Below are 21,859 nucleotides of genomic sequence, written 5' to 3' on the forward strand. Positions count from 1 at the left end.
TTGTTGCTAACATGTCTGGATCACAACCAGAGGTGGACCCAGAGCTGCAGCACCTTTTTGACCATCTGGACTCCAGCACCACCTATGTGCCACTGCACATGCAGGCAGTGGGTAATGAGGAGGCTGCTGGCCCTTCTACAGCAGGGCAACCTGCACCTGACCATTCTACAGCAGGGCAACCTACACCTGGCCCTTCTGCAGCAGGCCAACCTGCAGCTGGCTCATATGCACCATCAGCAGAATTGTTTGGAACACAACCGGGGACTTCACAAGGTAGTACCATGGCCAGCACTTCAAGTGCAGCGACACGTGACAGGGGGCGTGGCCAAGGACGTGGCAAGGGGAGAGCCAGGGCAACAGAGGAACCACCAAAAAAAAATAAGGCATATGAAGCACAGGAGCTTGCCATCCTGGTTCCCCGAGCACGTGATTGGATTGAGTGTCCATCGGAGAAGCTGACACACACACGCAGATGGAAGATTTGGGAACAGATAACGGCAGAGATTAATGAAGTAGCGCCACAAGTTCGTGAGACGGACCATGTGAAGAAGAGGCAAGTTGTTTTGTGATACATGTGCCCAGTAATAGCCAAGTAATGATTGAATTGATGCTTAGATGGATTTTGCAAATGGCCCGTGAGGTTGTTACGATACACAGACATTATTGCCATGTTATTTTGGTGAGAGTTATAGTAGGGTGATTGTGAATGTGTATTGTAACGGTTGATATCATAGTTGCATGTAATATTATCTTTTGGACATTAATCACATGTCGTTATATGTAGCACAGAGCAATGGCTGCAACAGCTAACATCTGGAGTGACATGTATTAATATGTCAACTTACATTGCAGGTGGCAGGACTTCAAAACCAACCTGAAGAGGAAGATGACCAAGCGGTGGGAACACAGCCAGACATCTGGGGCCGGGCCCATGCCATCAGGGCTAAAGCTCACCCCCCTGGAGTTGATGGCCGAGAGCTGTATATCAGTTGAGGAGATCAGGGGGGTGAGCACGATGGATAGCGAGGCCCCAGCTGAAGTGTTTGCGTCTTTTCTGGAAGGTAAATATTGGTCATGCCATAAACTTGTGCAAGTAATTATCTTAGAATGTCTCCTAATTGTGTTTATCTTTTTCCACAGACACCCCACCGCTTGGTGACGACTCTGCTCAGGAGGTGGAGGAGTCCGTGCCACCTGGCCCCAGGGGTAGGCCTGTGCAGCAGCAGCCATCGGCCCAAGCCGATTTGGCCGCCTTGGCCAACATGCTTGGGGACATCAACCAGCAGGGAGACTTGGCATCAGAACGGATGCGTAGGACCGAGGAGATCCTGGCGAGCTTGGTCAGCACCCAGCAGGCCATCGCTGCGAGCATGCAGGCCATGGCGGAGTCACATCAGGCCATGGCTGCAAGTGCTCAGGTGCTGGCCGAGCAAGCCACCCGCCAAAATGATCTCCTCCTCCACCATAATGAGCTTATGGTGGAGCTGGTTACCAGCAACAGGGTCCTAATGTCATCCGTTTCTGGTGCATTACCACCGGCAACACTCCCTGCTGGCAGGAGGGGTAGACCAGCCAACCCCTCAACATCATCTGCTCCACCTGCCCCAGCATCTGGCCGTGGCCGAAGAGCTGCTGCACAGGCCAAGGAGCCTACCAAGGCCAAACGTGGTCGCAAATGAACTTGTGGCTGCATTAATCTCCACCGTTATGTGGTCCCAAATCTTCCATTGTGCTGTGTGTGTCAGCTTCTTGTGTCCAATCACGTGCTGAGGGTAACCAGATGAGCCCTTGCTTCATATGTCCTTTTTGGTTCCCCTGTTGCCCTCTTTTGCCTGCCATTACTGTCAGCTGTACTTGAAGTGATGGCCATGGTACTATCTTGTGAAGTCCCCGGTTGTGTTCAAAATGATTCTGCTGATGGTGCATATGAGCCAGCTGCAGGTTGGCCTGCTGCAGAAGGGCCAGGTGTAGGTTGCCCTGCTGTAGAATGGTCAGGTGCAGGTTGCCCTGCTGTAGAAGGGCCAGCAGCATCCTCATTTCCCACTGGCTGCATGTGCAGTGGCACATAGGAGGTGCTGGAGTCCATCTGTGTGCAATTATATTTGTTTTGTATTATTATTTATTTTGGTACATTCCTGCCATGTTGTTTATTTTTTGGATTTTGTATTTTTTGGTCATTGCATCACAGTGGCATTGACTGTGACATGTATAGAAATAAATTTGTTAACTTTACCAAAAATGTGTGGTTTCATGAGTACATGTCGAATACACATGTGTATTGCTAGTATTAATATTCAGTCATGTCCATTGTTAGCAGTTTTAAAGTGTCTGACAAGTACAGCATATGTGGGGGATTACTAAGGTTTCCTTGAAGCAGCAATGGTTTCAATTAAAGCACTGACAAGCGGCCTATTAGTGAGTAATGAGTAAAGGAGTAGATTCTATTGGGTTCAGGTGTTAATGCTTGTAGTCATTAGGCGGTACGTTCGCCTACCGCATGAACGAGTGGTGTCCGCAAAGCAATAGTACACTTGTGGACACCGCACATTTCTGCCCTTTTTGATCGCGTGCATTCGGAGTGGTATCCGAATGTACGCCCCCCAACATAAGTGTACTCCCCCGTGTCCGCCCATGTTTCCGCCCCGTTTTGCCCACTTTGAAACTACGCCCATGTGTCATTCCGCATGACGCCCATAATACGCCCATATTTCCCGACTGATTGCGGGGAACAGTTTTGGACGGGATTTGGCCGAACTGGTACGGAGTCAAGGCGTGGCACATGCGCGTTGCGTTCTCCACGCATGCGCAGACGACGTAAAGACGCGATCCGAAAGTATGCGGTAAAGTTCGCGTCAATCAGAATAAGGGCCACGGTTACATAGTAGGTGAGGCTGAATAAAGACTTGCATCCATCTAGTTCAACCTATGTTTATAATAGTTTATCCCTTGTTGTATAGTATGTTCTGATATTTTAAAGACAGATTATGTTACTTATTCGTACCTATGGATGTTTTTAACCAATAAATGTTTATCCAACCTTATTTTAAACGTATTTATAGTGTCTGCCGACACCACTTCTCCAGGAAGAGAGTTCCAAAGTTTGACTGCTCTGACTGTAAAGAATTTTTTTCTTCTAGATGAACAAAATCTTTTTTCTTCTAATCTAAACTCGTGCCCTCGCGTCCTAAATTCCTTTCTAGCAGAAAAAAGGGTGTTTGATAGTTCCTTATATTGGCCCCTAATATATTTATACATATTGAGCATATCCCCGCTTAAACGTCTCTTCTCTCGTGTAAATAGTCCCAAATTGCTTAATTGCTTTCCTCGTACCTTAAATTCTCTGTTCCCCAAATAAGCTTTGTTGCTCTTCTTTGGATTTTATGAGTATACAACCTTTAATGTTTTATTACTCAATATATACATTACAGTACACTTATTGTATTTATAAGTATTATTATTGCCAACCGCAGAGCCCGATTAAGGTCTAAATGGGCCTGAAGCTGAATGATCAAGGACCTATTTTGCGCAATAATAGGGGTTGTGGCCAGCACCTAATAATGCGGGGGGGCGTGACCAGTGTTCTGGTTGGGTGGTCTGCTCACGGGTGTGACTCTATTTGTGTAAATACTTTCAACTAATTATATATGCCTGGAAAAGGCAGGGGGCTGGCATAAGAAAAATGCAGGGAGATATATTGGCAGGTGCACTCCAAAGGTGCACCCGCAGGACGTCAATATCCTAAGATACTTGCGGGGTGAGGCGGCACTCCAGTCATACAAAAAAATACTGAAAGCCAAAACTTGGTAGACAACATTTCAGCACCTTTTGTGTGGTCACCTAAGTTTGCCACACCATATACCCCTTATACAAATCATGCAACACAATAGTAACCCCCTTATACTGTACTTGCCTCTATCACATTATGCCACATGGAATAAGCCAAAATTCACACTATGGCACATGGATTGAGTCACAATTCACATTATGCCACACAGATTAAGGCAACATGAACATTCACATTGTGCCACATGGATTGAGCCAAAATACATACTACACCAGGCATATCCAAACAGTGGCCCTCCAGCTGTTGTGAAACTACACATCCCAGCATGCCCTGACATAGTTTTAGCATTCCCTAATAGCAAAACTGTGGCAATGCATGATGGGACTTGTAGTTTCACAACAGCTGGAGGGCCATAGTTTGGACATGCCTGCACTATACCAAACAGATTGAGCAATAATGCATAATATGCTTCATAAATAGGGGCATTGGCGCGCATTAAAAATGTACACCATAATGCCTATTACATGATAAGACACACACCATAATCTCCATTACGTATTATGCCAAACACTATAATGCCTATTAAAATTTATGCTACATAAGTGTTGTTTACCTACATGTTCATTGCCAGGGGTTCCATGTTCATTGCCAGAGGTTCCATGCTCATTGCTAGGAGTTCCATGCTTGTTGCCATGTGGGATTACATGCTCATTGCCAAGGGGGAATACATGTTCGTGGTAACTTGGGGACAGCCGCCATGGGGCAGAAATGACAGCCATTGACAGCTGGGCAGAGTGCAGGGGGCTGCCCGGCTGTATTCAGAGCACTGCTATTTGAAATAATACCCCTTTCACACCAGAAAATGCAGGGATTTACCCGGGAATATGGTCCCAGGATCATGCAGGGACATCCCGGACTGGCCCCTTTTACACCAGCCTAGTCCCTGCATTTTCTGGTGTGAGGGGGAGAAAAAACCACCCCCGCCCCCCTTAAAACAACCAGCTATATCTTCGAAAACAACTGACCCATTTACATGTAGGCTTCGAATGATTTTGGTCCCGTGAAACTGGGCTGTTTGGTTCCAGAGAAATCTGTCCTCAAACAACATGAACAGCCATGAAATTACAATTACAGAAATTAAAAAAAAAAATTGTTTCCAAGCACGGCGCCAGCGATAAAAATTGTATCCATCGGGACCCCAAAAATTTTAAATGTCCCCCAGACCCTAATTTTTATTGTTTCCCAACCCTGATGGGTGAAATGCCCCCCATTGTTAACACCACGCCACGATGAACGCCAACCCGAAGCGTGGTGACCACGCCACGCTTCGGGCTCGGTGGCTCGCTGCACTCGCCACACTATATAAAATCAACTCCACACCTACGTGGATAGTGGGGGTATAAAAAAGTCGGAGGACGCGTACCACCGCCCCGTGCGGGCTCGCTGCTCTCTCCACGCTTCGGATTGGCGTTCATTGTGGGGTGGCGTTAACAATGAGGGGGCCATTTGTCATGTAAAATACCCATAAGGGTGGGTATACAATGAAAAATCGGGTCCATTGGCCCATTTAACATTGTTCCCTATGTAAAATTGCGTCCATCACATCGGTCGCATCGCATGTCTTAACTTAAGCCATGCGATGGACGCGATGTTTTTATTGTCAGGGAAAAGGCTAAAAAAAGTCCTAAAATCGCGTTGGTCGCGTCCATCGCATACCTTAAGTTAAGGTATGCGATCACCTACGACAGGCACTGTGCTAGTAAACAAGTACCGAACCAATTAACCCATATGGACCAGGTATCAGATTGAAGGCCCAGCGATTTGAGTTCGACTGAGATCAACCTCAAGCTTCTGTGATGCCGGAGGGGGAACTGGCAGCCGTTGGAATCGGGTGGAGGTCAGAATTAGCGGGTCTCATGTTATCCAATGAGGAAAACGTTCCCGCTTTGCCCTATGGTATCTCCGGTTCCCGGGGGGCTAGCGACGCGGGCCGGGCTCATTGGAAAGCCCTGGCCCTCAGCTACAAAATGGGCCTATTTGGAGAGTGGGCCTGGAGCTCCATCAGGCCCATTGTTAATCTGGCCCTGATCCCTACAACCCATTATATCTCGTATGTGGCATGTTTACCGCATGGAATTTATGACTAGCATTATAAACAAATCTTCTAAATCCTTCCAGAGAACTTGGGACCCATGGTTGACCACTCAACAAATCTCCTCCCCCTTCCACATGTAACGGTCAACAAAACGACTAAGGCCCCTTTTACAATACATTATATTATAGCTTGTATAATAATTTCTTATGAATTTTTAATTTTGCAATCCCATCGACTAAGGCTCACGATGGGAGCTTCTACCGAGGACCCGCTCCCCCTCCCCCCCTTCTTTTTCTCCTATCTCCTTTCCTTTTTCTCTCCCTCTCTTTCTCTTTTCCTTTCTTCTTCTCTAACCCTTCTCTAACTCCCTCTTGCTCATCTCTGCATCTATTTTCCCATTAGTCCAACTATTGGACAACGTTGTAGACTTCCTTAGTTCTGTAGTTTTGATAAATCACTACCTACTTACTTCATATTATAAAATTGTATACAATATTTTACAGAACTCCACTGTTCTTGGATTCATGTTCCATGTTGTTAATGATCTAATAAGCTAATTCACCTCAACTGAACAGATGCCTGTATTTTCCAATGTATCCAATAAATATACCTTTAAAAAAAAAAATCCTACATTTAGAGAGAAGTCCATGAACAGGGGTATGAGTAAAAATGGGACCAGGACAAAACCCCCGGACCACTGGACCGGACATCAAACTGCATATTGGAGCTTGTAGCATCCGGTCCGGGGGGCTGCCTGTGACACCTGTCACCAGGGAGAGGAGAAGGGGGAGAATGGTCTGAGCATGTAGCAAAATCCGGACGGTCCGGACCACACGGGGAGGCTGTAATCTCCCCTTCCCCATGTCCCTGGTGAAAGATATCACAGGGACCCCCTGGACAAGACAACCCCCGGACCGGACACTACAAGCTCCGGACTGCACATTTTGATGTCCGGTCCGGGTTCTAGTACAGGTCCGGTTTTTACATAGTCCCCATGAACAGAGCATTGTGTCCCTCCTGGAGAGGGTCATTTTGGGAGGTATGCGATATGCCAGGAGCGACTCAGTTCTGACTCTCCATAACACCCCCTGTCTCATCAACTCCCACGTTCCCACCATGGGACACAAGTGTGGCTAAATTGAATATATTATTACAACAGCACTGAGGCCACATCAATCTGTGTCATACTTGCCTACTTTTGAAAACTAGTTTCAGGGAGATTATAGTTGGTAGGAGAATTTTGCACAGCGCCCCATTGAGGGGGACGTGTCATGCTCCTTACAAAAGGGCGTGTCTAGTTCCATATATGGAGAGATTGTGAAAAGAGATTGTGCACATGGCACCTAGAAGCATGAGTGTGTACTTCTACATCTGAGAGGAATCTTTTAAAATGACTTATATACAAATGTAGATGAGCCCCAAAGCAGTTAGTAAGAGACACTATACTTGGTAAAGTGCTGGGAAATGGTGCTGATGATTCAATGTAAATGTATCTATCTCTCATTCCTTTTTCCCCAAAAAATGTGACAGTGTAATGTGGGCTAGGTGACATGAGGGAGATTGCTAGACTAATGAGGGAGAGAGGGAGATTGCTGTTATTTCAGGGAGTCTCCTGCAGAATGCAGGAGGGTAGGCAACTTTGATGTGTGTGACTATGGAAATAGTGATAAGGACCACAGGAACTGAAACAATGTATATAATAAATGAGCAGGAAATTTACTAAAACAACAACAATGTATTAAACAAGAGGATGATACCAATCGCTGCAAGTATTAATGTGCATGCACATGTGTGACACCCAACTATAGAGGGATATGCCTTTAAAATGATCAGGGATGCTGGTGGCCATGTTTGCAGCATGTATGTGTAAAACTACAATTCCCAGCATGCTCCAATTTCAGGAAGTACAGGAAGGAACAAGGAAGCATTGGAGCCCAGGAGATTGCTCGGGAGGAGAGGGGAAAGGTGCTACAAATAAGGTAGAGATAAGTTGTATGCATGTAAGCAGACATCAGGGATAGAGTGCCAGACAGACAGAGCTGCTGTGAAGGGGGAACTGTCAGTGTGACTGGTAAGACAATGGGAGTTGCTGGGATTGTCTATTGTGCCAGTTGTACTGTTTATAATAGCATGTGGTTTACCACAGGGGATTGTACATCTGAATGGTCTGCAAGCTAACCCAATACACAGGACAAGCCTACAGTCCACAGGCCACTAAATAAAACTGTGCCTAAGCCCTGTTGCAGAGGTTTCCAAACACGGTTCTCAAGGCACCCCGACGGTCAAGGATTAAAGTATGGGACTAAGTAAAAACCGGACCCGGATAAGACACCGGAACGCCGGACCAGACATCAAACTCTGCATTCCGGAGCTTATGGTGTCTGGTCCGAGGGGTGTCCCATGCGGGGGGTGTCTTGTCCGGGGGGATGCCTGTGATTGCTCACACCAGGGACATGGGGAAGGGGTGATTACAGCCTCCCCGTGTGGTCTGGAACGTTCCAGTTTTTATTACACCCCCGGACCATGCGGTGAGGCTGTATTCTCCCCCCTCTCCTCTCCCAGGTGACAGGTGCGAGAGCAGCCTCATCAGATGGAGCACCCCCGGACAGGACACCCCCGCACCGGATACTACAAGCTCCGGAATGCAGAGTTTGATGTCCAGTCCGGCATTCCGGTGTCTTATCCGATTCCGGATTTTACCCATACCCTTAAAGTATATTCATGCTAGGCCACAGGTGATTTAATTAGCACCACAGTCAATTTTGTTTAAGCATCTGTGCTGAGCCATGGCTACACTGAAAGCCTGCACCTTAAGGACAGCATTTGGGAAAAATCTGTACTATAGTGACTCTCAGTCTGAGCTGTAACTAGGTGTGTGATTGGTACCGCTGTATAGTGTGTGGGTGGCACCTTCGCTGCCCTTTGCTTCTAAAGTGGCACCTTTCGAGCCAGAATAACTGCTGCAGCACCTCCAGACACCCTTCAGCCAATGAGAATGCCCTGACCCAGCGCTGTACTTAGTAGTGCTGTCCCCTCTGCACTACGCATTACCGTGCACATTGAAGAGGGAGGGGTGGCACAGAAACCTGCAGTTCCACGTAACCAGGTGTACTGTACCAACCACCTTGTCCTATAAACTTGTGCCCTTCCTAGAGGAATTGGCCCATTACACACTAGGTCAAAGGTTCCCAAACTCTGCCATTAAAATCCAGACTTAATTAGCACCTCAGTCATTTTGATTTAACTGAACGTACGACCCGCTCAGGAGCTGAAGGAGCCGCCGACCAACACAAAAAAAAAAAACCCTGATGTGATTGCGATCCGCACCCACTACAATGGTCGTTTCTGAGATCCTACCTGCTGCATGTAGGATCTCAGAAAAGACCTAACGACCCGCGGGGCTGCACATCGGATCGGGATCGCATCAAAAAGGCAGCGAAATGGCCCAAAACATGGCCGAATTACATACAATCGGTCGAGATTGTATCTAAATTGGCTAGTTTTGGGCCATATTGTCCTGGCGTGTACCCCATACATCTAGCCTCTAGTTGTATGTTGATTGAGTCCTCACTACTTACATTTAAGCTGTAATGTGTATTGATCTGTGGCGCTCTTTAGTTGTACTGTATTTTTGTTATTTATTCAATGTTATGCCAAGCTTTGTCTCCCTGTATTGTACCTTTTGTACGGCGCTGCGAAACACTTGTGGCGCCTTATAAATAAAATTATAATAATAATACATACTAGAAGATTATCTTTCCAATCTGGCTGGTCGGAATGTAAATCTGGAAATTTTTGGGAGCAAATGACAATTGACCATTTGCTCCTAAACATGGAAAATAGACACAAATTGGTCCTACAGAGAAACTGGTCAATTTAAGGCCCATATACACTAGAAGAGATTAAATATATTGGTGAACAATTTCCCTTTAGCTGATCATTTTGCATCCACACTGAACACTGGGTGCATGAGCAATATTGGCAGATTGACCTGCATGCCCGGAAGATGTCAATATCGTTAACACACTAGAAGATATTGCTATCAATATTATTCAGGAGCCCATTTCTGAACAAGATTGATGCCAATATCTTCTAGTGTGTATGGGCCTTTATGCAGAGGACTGCTTTTGTCCATATTCCAGCGTTTGGGAGCAAACCGTCGATTGTAATTTTGTTCCCAGAAATGTTCAGATTTTCATTCCAATCAGCCAGATTGGAAAGATAATCTTCTAGTGCAGTGGTTCTCAAACTCGGTCCTCAGGACCCCACACAGTGCACGTTTTCCAGGTCACCCGACAGCAGCGGCGTAGCTAGGGCGGAGCCGGCGGAGCACGTGCTCCGGGCGCGGTGATATCACTTGGCGCCGGAGCCGTGCACTTTGCTGCCGGCCCCCCGCCCTGCTCCCAGTTCGCCCGCTCACCGTTCCTCGCTGTGCTGGCTGGAGACGGAGTCCCAGGTTCACATGAACACTGACCAGGGACTCCGTTTTTTGAAAACGGGCGGGTCCCCTCGGACGCGCCCCACACTGATTGGTCGAGCAGGGCAGGAATCAGGATCAACATGGGCGGCAGGCAGCCCGCAGGAACGCGGCAGCGCAGGACAGGAATCACCGGATGGGAGGGGGAGCCAGGAGCCGCAGATGAAGAGGACGGCAGCCCTGTCACAGGTCAGTGGCTAAAACCACCAGGTGTCAGGTAATAGCTGAGCTGTGCGACGTCCTAAGCTGGGGGCTGTAAGCATTACAGTGCTGCTCCCCGGCCGTTTGTTACTCATCCCCACACACAGTGACATACAAGCAGCAGACTGACTGGTAGGATTAGCAGCAGCAGCTGCAGACAGTACTAGATGAGATGCTCCGGCACAGTGATTTATGGGGAGTCGGGACCATGTTTCCTCACAAAAGTTAAACTTCACAGAGCAGAGAATCCACACTCATCACACCAGTGGAGAACATCCCTAAACAGACCCCTGCTCTCTGACTGCAGCTGATAAGAAGGGTCAAAGTTCAAGTAAAATCAGGAAAGGTGAGCAGCCTCACACTGTCACAATAATTAGTGTTGAACTTTTACCAGTGCAGGCTGAGCTCATTGGAGTTTGCTGGGTAGCAGAAATGTAATAGTAATAACTCCTGTGCCTCATCTCCAAAGCCAAATGTTGCCTGCTGCAGCTTAACCCTAACCCACAACCTGACCCGCCCAATCCGGGTCCATTCCCCTCCCCTTTCTGCAGCCTGTCCCTAACCTTGTTCTCCTCACAGCCTAACCCTCCCCTCCCACAGACTAACCCTAATCCAACACTCCCGTCCCGCAGCCTGTCCCTAATGCTCCCATCCTGTAGCTGGTCCCTAATGCTCCCATCCCGTAGCCTGTCCCTAACCTTCCCGTCCTGCAGCCTGTCCCTAACCCTCCTGGCTGGAAGCCTGTCCCTAACCCTCCTGGCCGGAAGCCTGTCCCTAACCCTCCTGGCCGGAAGCCTGTCCCTAACCCTCCTGGCCGGAAGCCTGTCCCTAACCCTCCTGGCCGGAAGCCTGTCCCTAACCCTCCTGGCCGGAAGCCTGTCCCTAACCCTCCTGGCCGGAAGCCTGTCCCTAACCCTCCTGGCCGGAAGCCTGTCCCTAACCCTCCTGGCCGGAAGCCTGTCCCTAACCCTCCCGGCCGGAAGCCTGTCCCTAACCCTTCTGTGCTACAACCTGACCCTAACCCCCCCTTGCCGCCTTCGCCCAGACCCTGGCCGTGGTGAGTGAATGCACCACACTGGCCGATCCCAGCTAGCTGCTAGTACAGATGGAGGACCAGGACTACGTGTACAAGTAGCAGTGGAATAAGTACATAATACTTTTCAGTGGGCTTTATAAACATAGCTAAAACAAAGGTTATTTTTATTATTACAGTGGGTTACAGTACATGGGTACTGTAAGGTGCCCAGCTAACACAGCTAGTCATACATAGGATATGTCTGTGTAATATGGGTGTGGTATGGGGTTCTGACAGTCGGGATCCCGACAGTCATTAGCCCGACTTCGGGATCACGACTGCCCGGACAGCATGGCGAGCGCAAAAAAAGCCCCTTGCGGGCTCGCTGCGCTCGCCATGCTGCGGGCACAGTGGTCCCCCATGAAGGTAAAAAGCGGGTGGCCGTTGGGCACCCGGCTGTCGGCGTTTTGACAGTCGGGATCCCGACGTCGGGTAAATGACTGTCGGGATCCCAACTGTCGGGACCGCGTCTGGCACCCGTGTAATATATGATCATTAACCCCTTCAGTGGTGTCTTTTTTTTTTTTTTTTTATGTAGCGCTCCCCACTGGGTGAGTTTTTTTATGGGGAGCGCTACCTAAAAAACCCACCACGGTGTCTCCGCTGAACACTATGTCATCCGCTGCCCGGCCCTGCCCCCGGCAACTCAGCCCTGCTCCCAGCATCCGATGTGTCAGTAGCTGGTGCCATAGGCTGTCATACAACAGCTGGGGGGGGGGCGGGTAGAGGAGGAGGTGCGGCGGAGGAGAGGGCGCTGATCAGTGGCAATCTCAAGAGTTTTCCGGGCTTGCCAGTCTGGGCACTTAGGCATAGCCCAAAAAATTCTCGGGATTATCACTGAAGGGGTTAATATGCATGATAAGGCTAGGGAATAGCAGCTGTAACAACCCACTGTAATTGTAAAAACAACCATTACTCTAGTGATGTTTATAAAGTCCACTGCATAGTATTAGGTACCTTATCCACTGCTATATGCATATAATTATCCATGCATAAACATATAGTATTCTATGTTTTGTTCTTTTTTCCTGCGTTCCACGGTTGTCTAGGCAACCTGTTGGGCGCAGTATGACGTCATAGGCAAGGGACCCGGGAGACATCACCGGAAGCCCGCATGGCCCAATGCTGTGACCAGGATCCACTGCTATTTATGGTATCGTTTCTATGCATTATTTGCTTGTTTGTCATGATAAAAGGGCTGGAAATAGGGCTGTCTACCAAAAGTATATAATTTATATATATATATTGGGTAGAGGCCCCACTGCACTGCTATGCCCGGGGGCCCATAATGCTGTTAAGAAGGCTCTGCAGCAGGCTGCTGGGGAAGCTGCCAACTGCTAGTGTGAGTGTGCAGTGAGAGTGACTGGCCTCCAACCCCCTGTCGCTTTTTTTGTATTATACTGTATTTAAATCCTTACCTGACCTGCCAACCATTTTGCCAACCCTTTGCCAGTGTGTGGCATGTTGCTTAATGGCGTAACTGTGTGTGGCATAATGCATAATGGGCATTATGGTGTGCGTAATCCTTGGACAGTAGGTCAAGGTGCCTCTAGCTGATGCAGTGTGCACAAGTGGCATTTTTGTGTGGGACCCAGAAAAGGACCGCATTTTTTTGGACATGAGGGGTCCCAGGGACCCACTATTTTTTGGCACTTATGTGTCAAATGTGTAGTGGGCATTACGGTTTTTTATATAGTATGTAATGGGCATTACGATTTGTTATATAGTATTTAATGGGCATCATGTGTGGCCTTATGTGTAATTGGCATTATAGCATGTGGCTTTATGTGTAATGGGTATTACAAAGTTCACTAAAATGTGCAATGGTGTGCAATTACTGTATGCGGTAAAATGTTAAGCCACGCCCCCTTTATCTCCGCGCAAGAGCCCCGCATACTAAAAGTCAGGGGTGGGGGTGGGCGCGAAACATGCCCTTGCTCCGGGCACCGTGGCACCTAGCTACACCACTGCCCGACAGGTGCACTCATTACGAACTGACACATTTTAAAAGATCCACAGGTGGAGCTAATTATTTCACTTGATTCTGTGAGGAGACCTGTAAAACATTCGCTGTGTGGGGTCCCGAAGACCAACTTTTAGAACTTGTGTTCTAGTGTGTATGGCTACCACCCATTTTTACATATAGTACATTTTTGCTGCCAGTTAAATTCCCCTTTTTGTAGTTCTTTGCTTTCCTTTTCTCTGACGCATCTGTAGCAGCGCCTGTGCACAATTATTTATAACAATAAAAGAGACTTACTTAGAGTAATTGGGAGTTACAGCGCTGTAGTGTGTACAACGCCCCTTGCTGGGACTGACGCTGCTGCGGCTCGCTGCTCTCCCGCTGTCGATGCCACCCTTGCCATATCTTTTGTGTCACCCCAGTCTGTCTAACCCTCCCCTTTTAGAATGTAAGCTCTCAGGAGCAGGGCCCTCTCTCCTCATGTGCCTTTCTTAGAATATATAAACCTCTGCCACCCTGATGATTGCTTCAGTGTCCTTTCCCCTGGTGCAACTATCCATATTAACCATGTACTTGTCCTAAACTGTCTTGTACTGTAATATGTTATGTGTTTTTGATTATAACTATGCTCTGTAAAGCCCTGCGTAATCTGTGTGCGCTACAGAGGAAACTGTAAATAAATAATAAATAAATGCCTAGTACAGCGATGTCTTTGTTATAATATCCTTTTTTAGTATATGTCATGTTTTTTTTTTTTGTGTTTTAAAGTTTTGTACATTTGATTGTCCATACATGGCTTATTATATTTGTTTTTCTGTATGACTGCATTTCTGTTTGTCTATGATAGGGGAGACAGAGCCCTCAGATGAGATGGAGAATTCGTCCATGAGTGAGGAGGAGGCTGAGCAGGCCTCCGGTGGGAAGGTGGGTGAGACAGACACCAGTGCTGGGGATATACTGCTGAAGGAGGCGGCTGAACTGCTGAAGGAAACTGGGTGAGAGCAGCATATTATTCATTACAGAAGCATTAGCATTAAGGGGCCTACCCCACTAGAGATTATATATTGGGGGGGCCTACCCCGCTAGAGATAATATATTGGGGGGCCTACCCCACTAGAGATGATATATTGGGGGGGGGCTTACACCGCTAGAGATGATATATCGCTCAGCGCACAGCGATGTGTGCTGAGCGATCTGTCAGGGTCAGTGTTCTCCAGTGACACTGAGCACTACAGTTAATATTATTGTTGATTTGTACCCCTGGGTCCTTTTCCATTAGTTATTCCCCTAGTTTTACCCCATTAAGTTTACAAGTTGCACGCTGATTACACCATATATGTGTTTTTTTTTGTAGGTACACCGGACCCTTGTCCAATGAGGACTCACTTCGGCGTTCCTGTGAGTTGGGGGCTGCGTGTCAGCTTTTTACATCCCTCTGCGTGTGGCTGGTGTCAGAGCTGAAATCTGCCTCCACCCTGGTGGAGAATGTCAGCCCTACCGAGGGTGAGAGTCCGCTGCTTGCAAATGTTATATGTTCAATTGTACATCCTTCTTCTCTGCCGCGTAGACAGGAGACTACCGCAACTTGTCTGTCAGTTTCAGGTTTAACATGGTATCCGTCAGTAAAGGCAGTTTGTGTAGTTGAATGTATTATTCTTATTAATAATAATAAAAATAATTTATTATTATATCTGACTGATTAATAGGTTGTGAATTGTCACTCTTATCTGAGCTAGGGATGGCCATCGGTGTGGTTGACATCGATGGTGATACTGCTACTAGCCATCGATAGTAGCAAACTGTGGTGGATGACATTGATAGTTTTACCTATCGATGGTCATCCGTTTTCTTTGACTGACTGGCCCATGTGCCAATCTGAATGTGGGGGCGGGGCTTCAGGGTTGTCGTGGGCTGAGATATGCTCAGTTTCCTGTGCCATCAATGGAGAGAAACCATGTATTCGACATCTTCCATAAACAATCAATGATTTTGAATCGTCTATGGCCATCTCTAATCTGAGCCAGATCTAATAATTCATATAAGCATATGGGGCAGTTGAAAGTGAGGTTGTTATACACACTCTTTAGTGTGCGAAAAATCCAAAATACTTCTGGCCTCAAGCATTTCAGATATGGAATACTCATCCTATAATAATAATAAATCTGCAGATTCCTTTTTGTCTTCAATATGTAATTACAGAGAAGTACTGGGAGAAAACCATGGATGTAACTGGGTTTTTTTTTTTTTACTTGCAAGAGTGAGAATATTGAAGTTTGAACCCTCGGGTCTGGTGATTAAAGTGAATCACTGCTGGCTCTGGATGGGGCAGATAATTGCAACAGATGGGTTTGAGCACAACTGATAATTCACAGTACACGCCTCGTTCTAATTGTAATATTTACCCAGGCCCAGATGATTCTCACACCTTCCAACTGGAAGTCAGCGGTGTGGTGAGCGAGTTACACTGTCCCTACGCCTCACTCACCTCAGGAAACGTCACCACGAGACTACATAGCCCCAACAACTGCCTACAACTCATTGGTAAGACAGCCTCTTATTGCAGCTCTTATGTGTGACACCAAGAAATATGGTAGTAGTTTTGTTTTTAAAATGCTCAAACCTCTGTGTGCAGCTCCACCAGCATCGGGGAGCTATGTTACGGCTTGGACTCCTCCACCTCCCTAGAGAAGTTGAATAGGGAAAGGGTGGTGAATAGGGTGGTCCAGAGAGAATGGGAAGACGCATGGGGATGCGAGATGGAGGGGGTGGCATAGAGGGTGGTAGGTGGTGGCAGTGGGACACGTGAAATACAGGGAGTGTGGGGATCGGCAGAGGAGGTGGGCAGGAGTATGGCTGCCCGGCATGGCCTCTATCATCCTGCTGCGCAGCCACAGAGCATGTTTTCTGTGCAGCACCTGAGCTGAGCGCTGCTGTTGCTCAGCGCTGCCTGGTAAACTGGCGACTAAGCTAGTAAAAGTTCTCGAATCACTAGAATACGAAGGTAGGTTAACCAGGCTGATTCTGTTTTCACTGGAGAAATGGAGGTTGAGAGGTGATTAGTATGTTCAAATACAGGATTGGGAATCATATGGAACTGGGAGATGATTGGTCACTAACAGGCCTATACTTAGGACACGCGGGTATGTACTGAGGATCGAGGGAAAGATATTCTGTACTGGAGTAAGAAGAGAATTTTCTTCACCATTAGAGCAGTAACATTCTGGAACTCATTGCCGGTGGAGGTGGTTACAGCAACTACTGTTAATGAATTTACATCAACACAGGATACATTTTTGGCCACTAGGGGAATCCTATAGATATGACTTACTCAAGTCAGTAGTTACACGTCAGATAGGTCGAACTCAATGGACTAACGTCTTTTTTCAGCCTCAATTACTATGTTCCTATGTAAATGCGCATACTTATATCAATCCCGAAATTGATATTTTGCATCTGCACTCGGAGCCATGTACAAAGCATTTCCCCAGCGATTGCTATATCTAGGGCACATATACCGAGGTGTAGTTAGTTGGTATGATCATGAGAAGAGTAAAGTGTGGGCATTGTCACAGTATTGATGGTGCTATGTTCTCTATAACCAATTGTAACCCGTTCCTCAATCCTTTGTATCAGTGTTCCTGAGCACGGAGCTGGAGGCGGCTCGGATCCTGAATCGACGCACGGCTTCCGCTCCTGAGCCTGCAGAACACAATCAAGATGCTCTGCGTGAGCTGCAGATCCTCAGGAAAGCTCTGGATTTGCCTGAGGTTTCCACGGACGTCCCAGTGGCTGAGTTCATGAGGGAATTGGAGGCCAAGGTACACCGGATAGAGCAGGGATGCAGTGAGCGTTGTATATTGCATGCTCTGGGATTAGAACTACTGCACGTTTCCCAAGTGTCACATACAGAACTTGTCAGATGAGACCTTGCTGCTGACCAGTTTTATCTGTCTGTCTTAGGTAACCGAGCTTTGTGCTTCAGTCCCGCTGTCTCCGCCTCTGCTTACAGCTCAGATGCAGCCGGATCAATGGGTAAGACGGAAGAGATGACCTTGTTTCTACAATTGATGAAAATCTTATTCTTGTATCGGATCTATGTTACACATTACAGGGAGATGAGCCGCAGCAAGGAGAGAGTTAAAGGGTCCAATTCAGACCCATTTGCTAAATAGCGTTTATTCAGCCTCTGTCACTTTCCAGGATATGGGCCAGATTTTGATCCTGTCGACTTTCTTGCATGTCGACCTAGACACATGTCTACCTAATGGTGTCGACCTAATGACTGTCTAACAATTTTCTGGTGACCAACTGATCCACACCCAGGCCAGATGCACTAAGCTTCAAAGTGATAAAATGGAGAGTGATAAGCAACCAACCAATCAGCTCCTGCCTGACATTTTTCAAACACAGTCTGTGATATGATAGGTAGGAGCTGATTGGCTGGCTGTGTATCACTCTCCATTTTATCACTTGCTGCATCTGGCCCTGTGTTTGAAAGCTGTTTGGAAGGTGATTTTTTTTTTTTTTTTTTTTTTTATAAACTAGTAAACGGTCAGTATCCAATCTTTCAAGTGTCAGAATAAGTGTGTTCCTGAGCTCTCAGCCACCAGTTTTTAGTCGGCAGATTTGTTCTAAGCGTGACTCTGTATGCCGCCTATTATGAATGATTCTGCCACCCTGCACCCTGCATGCCTGGTCGGTGGTGTATACTGGATAAGCCAGCCTATTTCTAACTTACATTGTTTGTCCTTTCCTCAGGAAACATTGAAGGCGTTACATTGCTCCATGCTTGAGGAGTATGAGTGCCGAATGAGGATGCTGGTTACTCGCTTCAACGTAACGGTGCAGTCATTCCATTGGTCCGACAGAGCGAAGGTTAGAGATCTGTTCTATGCCTTCAGCAACTGTTCAGTGTTGCTGAAGGCATGTGACTGATAAACCAGAGCATCTGTGAGGTACTCCATTAAGAAGGCAGGGTGGGAGTGTCACCTGCCTGTCAGTCTGGTAAGGGGAGGAGTCGTCTAAGGTATGCAAAGCCTGCGTGGCCAAAGTGCTGGCCGGTGACTAGGGAGAAGTGAAGCTTCTGAGAGGAGCTGAGGACCTTTGTCAGTGCCTTATATGAACACTGTGTGGACATCTTGGCAAAATAAACCATATTGCACAGGGCCAAAGTCAGTCATGTTCTTTCATTTTGTGTCTTAAGCCGGTCATACACCTATCCGATCCTGCCGCTCGGGGAGGTCGGAGAATTTGCAGTAGTGTATGGAGGCCATTAATCTCATCGCAGACTAATGGGCCCCATACATCAGCAATCACAATTTATGGATTTCCAGATCCAGGGATTTTTTGGCCAGATAAATGGATTCTACAATCTATCTGACTTGCCCACACATTACAGATTTATTTCAGTGATCGGCAGATTTTTCCATCTAAAGATTGCATCTTCATATCTGGAAATTGCCCCAATTGATTGTCATTTCAGCTGTTCATAATGTAAATAGATGAAGAAGACAAATTGGGAATGCCCACACATATAAAAAAGATCCGCAGATAATACCAGATTATTAAACATGTTTAAATATCAGATTAAGCAATTGATTGGCGATTTTGATTGGGATTGCCAAAAGGGGGAGCCCACACATCTAAAATTAATTGGAGCAATCATCTCCATATCTGAAAATTGTCACAATTAATTGCTGATGTATGGGGCCCTTAAGATGTATATTTGTAGCAAACAAACCATGCATGGCAGTCGCTCCAGAACTGGCAGGCCGAGAGGGGCTATCTGGCAGCACATCTCTATTTATGTGTTGTTAGCAATAGTATTTGAGGTGTGATTATACCTCTCAAGCCCCGGTAAAAACTCTATAATACTATCTCCACAAAGGAAACAAAAGCCTGTCCCACCCTGTGACTTAACAGGATTGTTTGTGTAATGTTAATCTGGCTACTTGGAACTAGCATGCAGGGTCTGTCCTCCTTTAATATATCTGAAACAAGGATCCGATGCACCAGGTACTGTATATGACAGGAGGCGTGGCTTAGCTGTGAACACAGAGGATGCTATAGATCACAGTAGTACATCATTCATACATGTAAAGCCCTGTACACACGTTTAGATTTGCTTTATATTTGATGTTAGATTCAATTTTCTATTAGATCTGTACTTTTGCATTCAATTCGATTTCACAATGTAGGCACAATGTACTCATTTGATTTACTGGATCGAATTCGAGATTTCCTTGGCTGCACAGTAGATTTTTCTATTCGATTTTGAGAAAAGGGGAGCGCACATCGAATGCAGATTGAAAGTCTCCTAAAAACCATTCGATGTGGATTCGATTTTGCTTCTATAAGCAAAATTAAATCGAAAACAGGGAAAAATCTAAGCTGTGTACACAGCTTTACAGTAAATACCCAGAGAGTGCAGGTAATATACGCACCCAAGTGATTGTAATCAAGCAAAATGAGTGCAATGCTATCTGGCGTTTCAATCCATTTCAGCAATTAAATTAATTAGCATTAACGAGTGTGACTCAGTATCTTTAATAAGTGTGACTTTAGAGTATCGGTCCAATGCATCCACTGATTCAACCGCCCCATTGCACATTGTTACATAGTATGTGGTTTCTATCACTTGGATGGATGCAGCTGCTGTCTCCTAGAATCTGTCCCCTGCAATGGGAAGAACAGTACTTTTGTCTCCAAGCTCCCTTGATGCCACCACGGACTTGACGTGAGGGGCCCCATGTTTTGTACCGTAGGATGTTTCTGCTTGTGTCACCCTGTAGTAAGCATGATCATTATTTTATATTCCTGCTGATGGTATTTATTTGTTTGTTGGACACAGGTACAGGGAGCGACCATGAATGAAGTGTTACATCCACTCCAACAGTTACTCACAACAGAGTCCCGGATCACAATCCCCCACTTATTGGCTGCGCGGGAGGATTATTCCCGTATCATACACACCTGCAACGCCGCCTTCTGTCAGAAAACCCGCAGCTCCATCCAGAAGGTATAGAAAGTCTGACGCACGGCTTACCTTTCAGTAGAAACCTAGAATTTGGTGGCAGATAAGAACCACGTCTGCCGCTTTAATGATTTTCATTGTGTGAGGACGTTTTGTCTTTTTATCTCCCGATATACAGGTTCTCATGACTGGCACTGTGCCTGACCGCGGTGGACGACCCAATGAAATTGAGCCTCCCATGCCTTCATGGGAGAAAAGGAGGGAAGGGGGCGGTGGAGGCAGCCAACGGTGGGGCAAAAAGAACAAGAGAAAGAGGAATTGAGGGGCACATAAAAAGTTTCCACGTAGCCCAACTACAGCCCGTTTTCTGAGAACGCAGTGTTGATGGTTTCTTTAATTGGGTGGATTTTAAATGCATGGTGTCCATATGTGATTATTAGAGACACTGCCTATGTCTGTCAGACTGAATAATTGGAGCATGTCTCTGACCTTTGATGGTACAGCACAGTCCTTTGTATCCCACCGCACATAGACGTAATGTAAAATGACCATGCTGGCTAGCTCAGGCTTCCATAGTCTGCATTGTAGCGCCAAGTATGAGTATTGATAACCCAGTTGCGAGACCGCTTTTCAGGGCTGTGCTAGACAAGAGAACAACATATCACATTAGGAATATGGTCATGTCGACCCTATTAAGGTTGGCACCTGAAATAGCTCGACATGGTTAAGGTCGACAAAGACAGAAGGTCAATGCAAGCAGTAGGTCAGTTATATAATATCGGGTAGGATTGTCACTGGCCGCTCGTGAAATGTTATATGTGAAAGGCATTTGACTGGACCAACATATGACCGTGTTAGGTAAATAATGTACCGGGGTACAAGGTTGGCGGGGCTCCCAAGAACAGTTCAACAAATAAACTGAAAAAGGGGGATGTCTGAAACACTTTAACAATATACGTGAAGAAATGTGTGAATTTAAAACATAACCTTTATTTCACAAATTTAAGATACTTGATATAATCTTCAATACAGTATAAAACAGAATATAACTGCTTCGGTAATCGGAGCAGCGGTATAGGTTACTCACTGATTACAGGGCAAAAATGTTTGGTGGTATCCAAATCCTGGCTAGCTATATATGGAGGTATGCACCTCTGGCCTTAATATCTCATGACCCAGGAACTGTGGTGCACAGGGTAAATCAGTCACTGAACAAGCCTCCATGGCGAAACATGTGTCTCCTGTCATCGGTGGATCCTCCATCACTGACGCACCCCCCTCTGCCTGACCG

At 46.6% G+C, this 21,859-nt stretch overlaps 1 protein-coding gene across 2 annotated transcripts; it reads left to right on the forward strand.

The window, feature by feature from the left end:
- The first annotated feature begins 7,786 nt into the window (after nt 1-7,786).
- Nucleotides 7,787-21,594, forward strand: FAM98C (family with sequence similarity 98 member C). 2 transcript variants are annotated; one of them, XM_083159879.1, is made up of 9 exons: nt 7,787-7,858; nt 14,443-14,590; nt 14,950-15,098; nt 16,002-16,136; nt 17,229-17,413; nt 17,556-17,627; nt 18,354-18,470; nt 20,446-20,613; nt 20,747-21,594. In XM_083159879.1, exons 2-9 carry the CDS (start codon nt 14,466-14,468, stop codon nt 20,888-20,890), a joined length of 1,095 nt encoding a protein of 364 aa, XP_083016005.1. In that variant the 5' UTR covers nt 7,787-7,858; nt 14,443-14,465; the 3' UTR covers nt 20,891-21,594. The 2 variants fall into 2 exon arrangements, with proteins under 2 accessions (XP_083016005.1, XP_083016004.1); XM_083159878.1 differs by having other exon boundaries at nt 7,793-7,950.
- Nucleotides 21,595-21,859: the final 265 nt, after the last annotated feature.

This window comes from Crinia signifera, chromosome 9 (genome assembly GCF_055691185.1).
Source record: "Crinia signifera chromosome 9, ASM5569118v1, whole genome shotgun sequence".
NCBI classification, from domain to species: domain Eukaryota; kingdom Metazoa; phylum Chordata; class Amphibia; order Anura; family Myobatrachidae; genus Crinia; species Crinia signifera.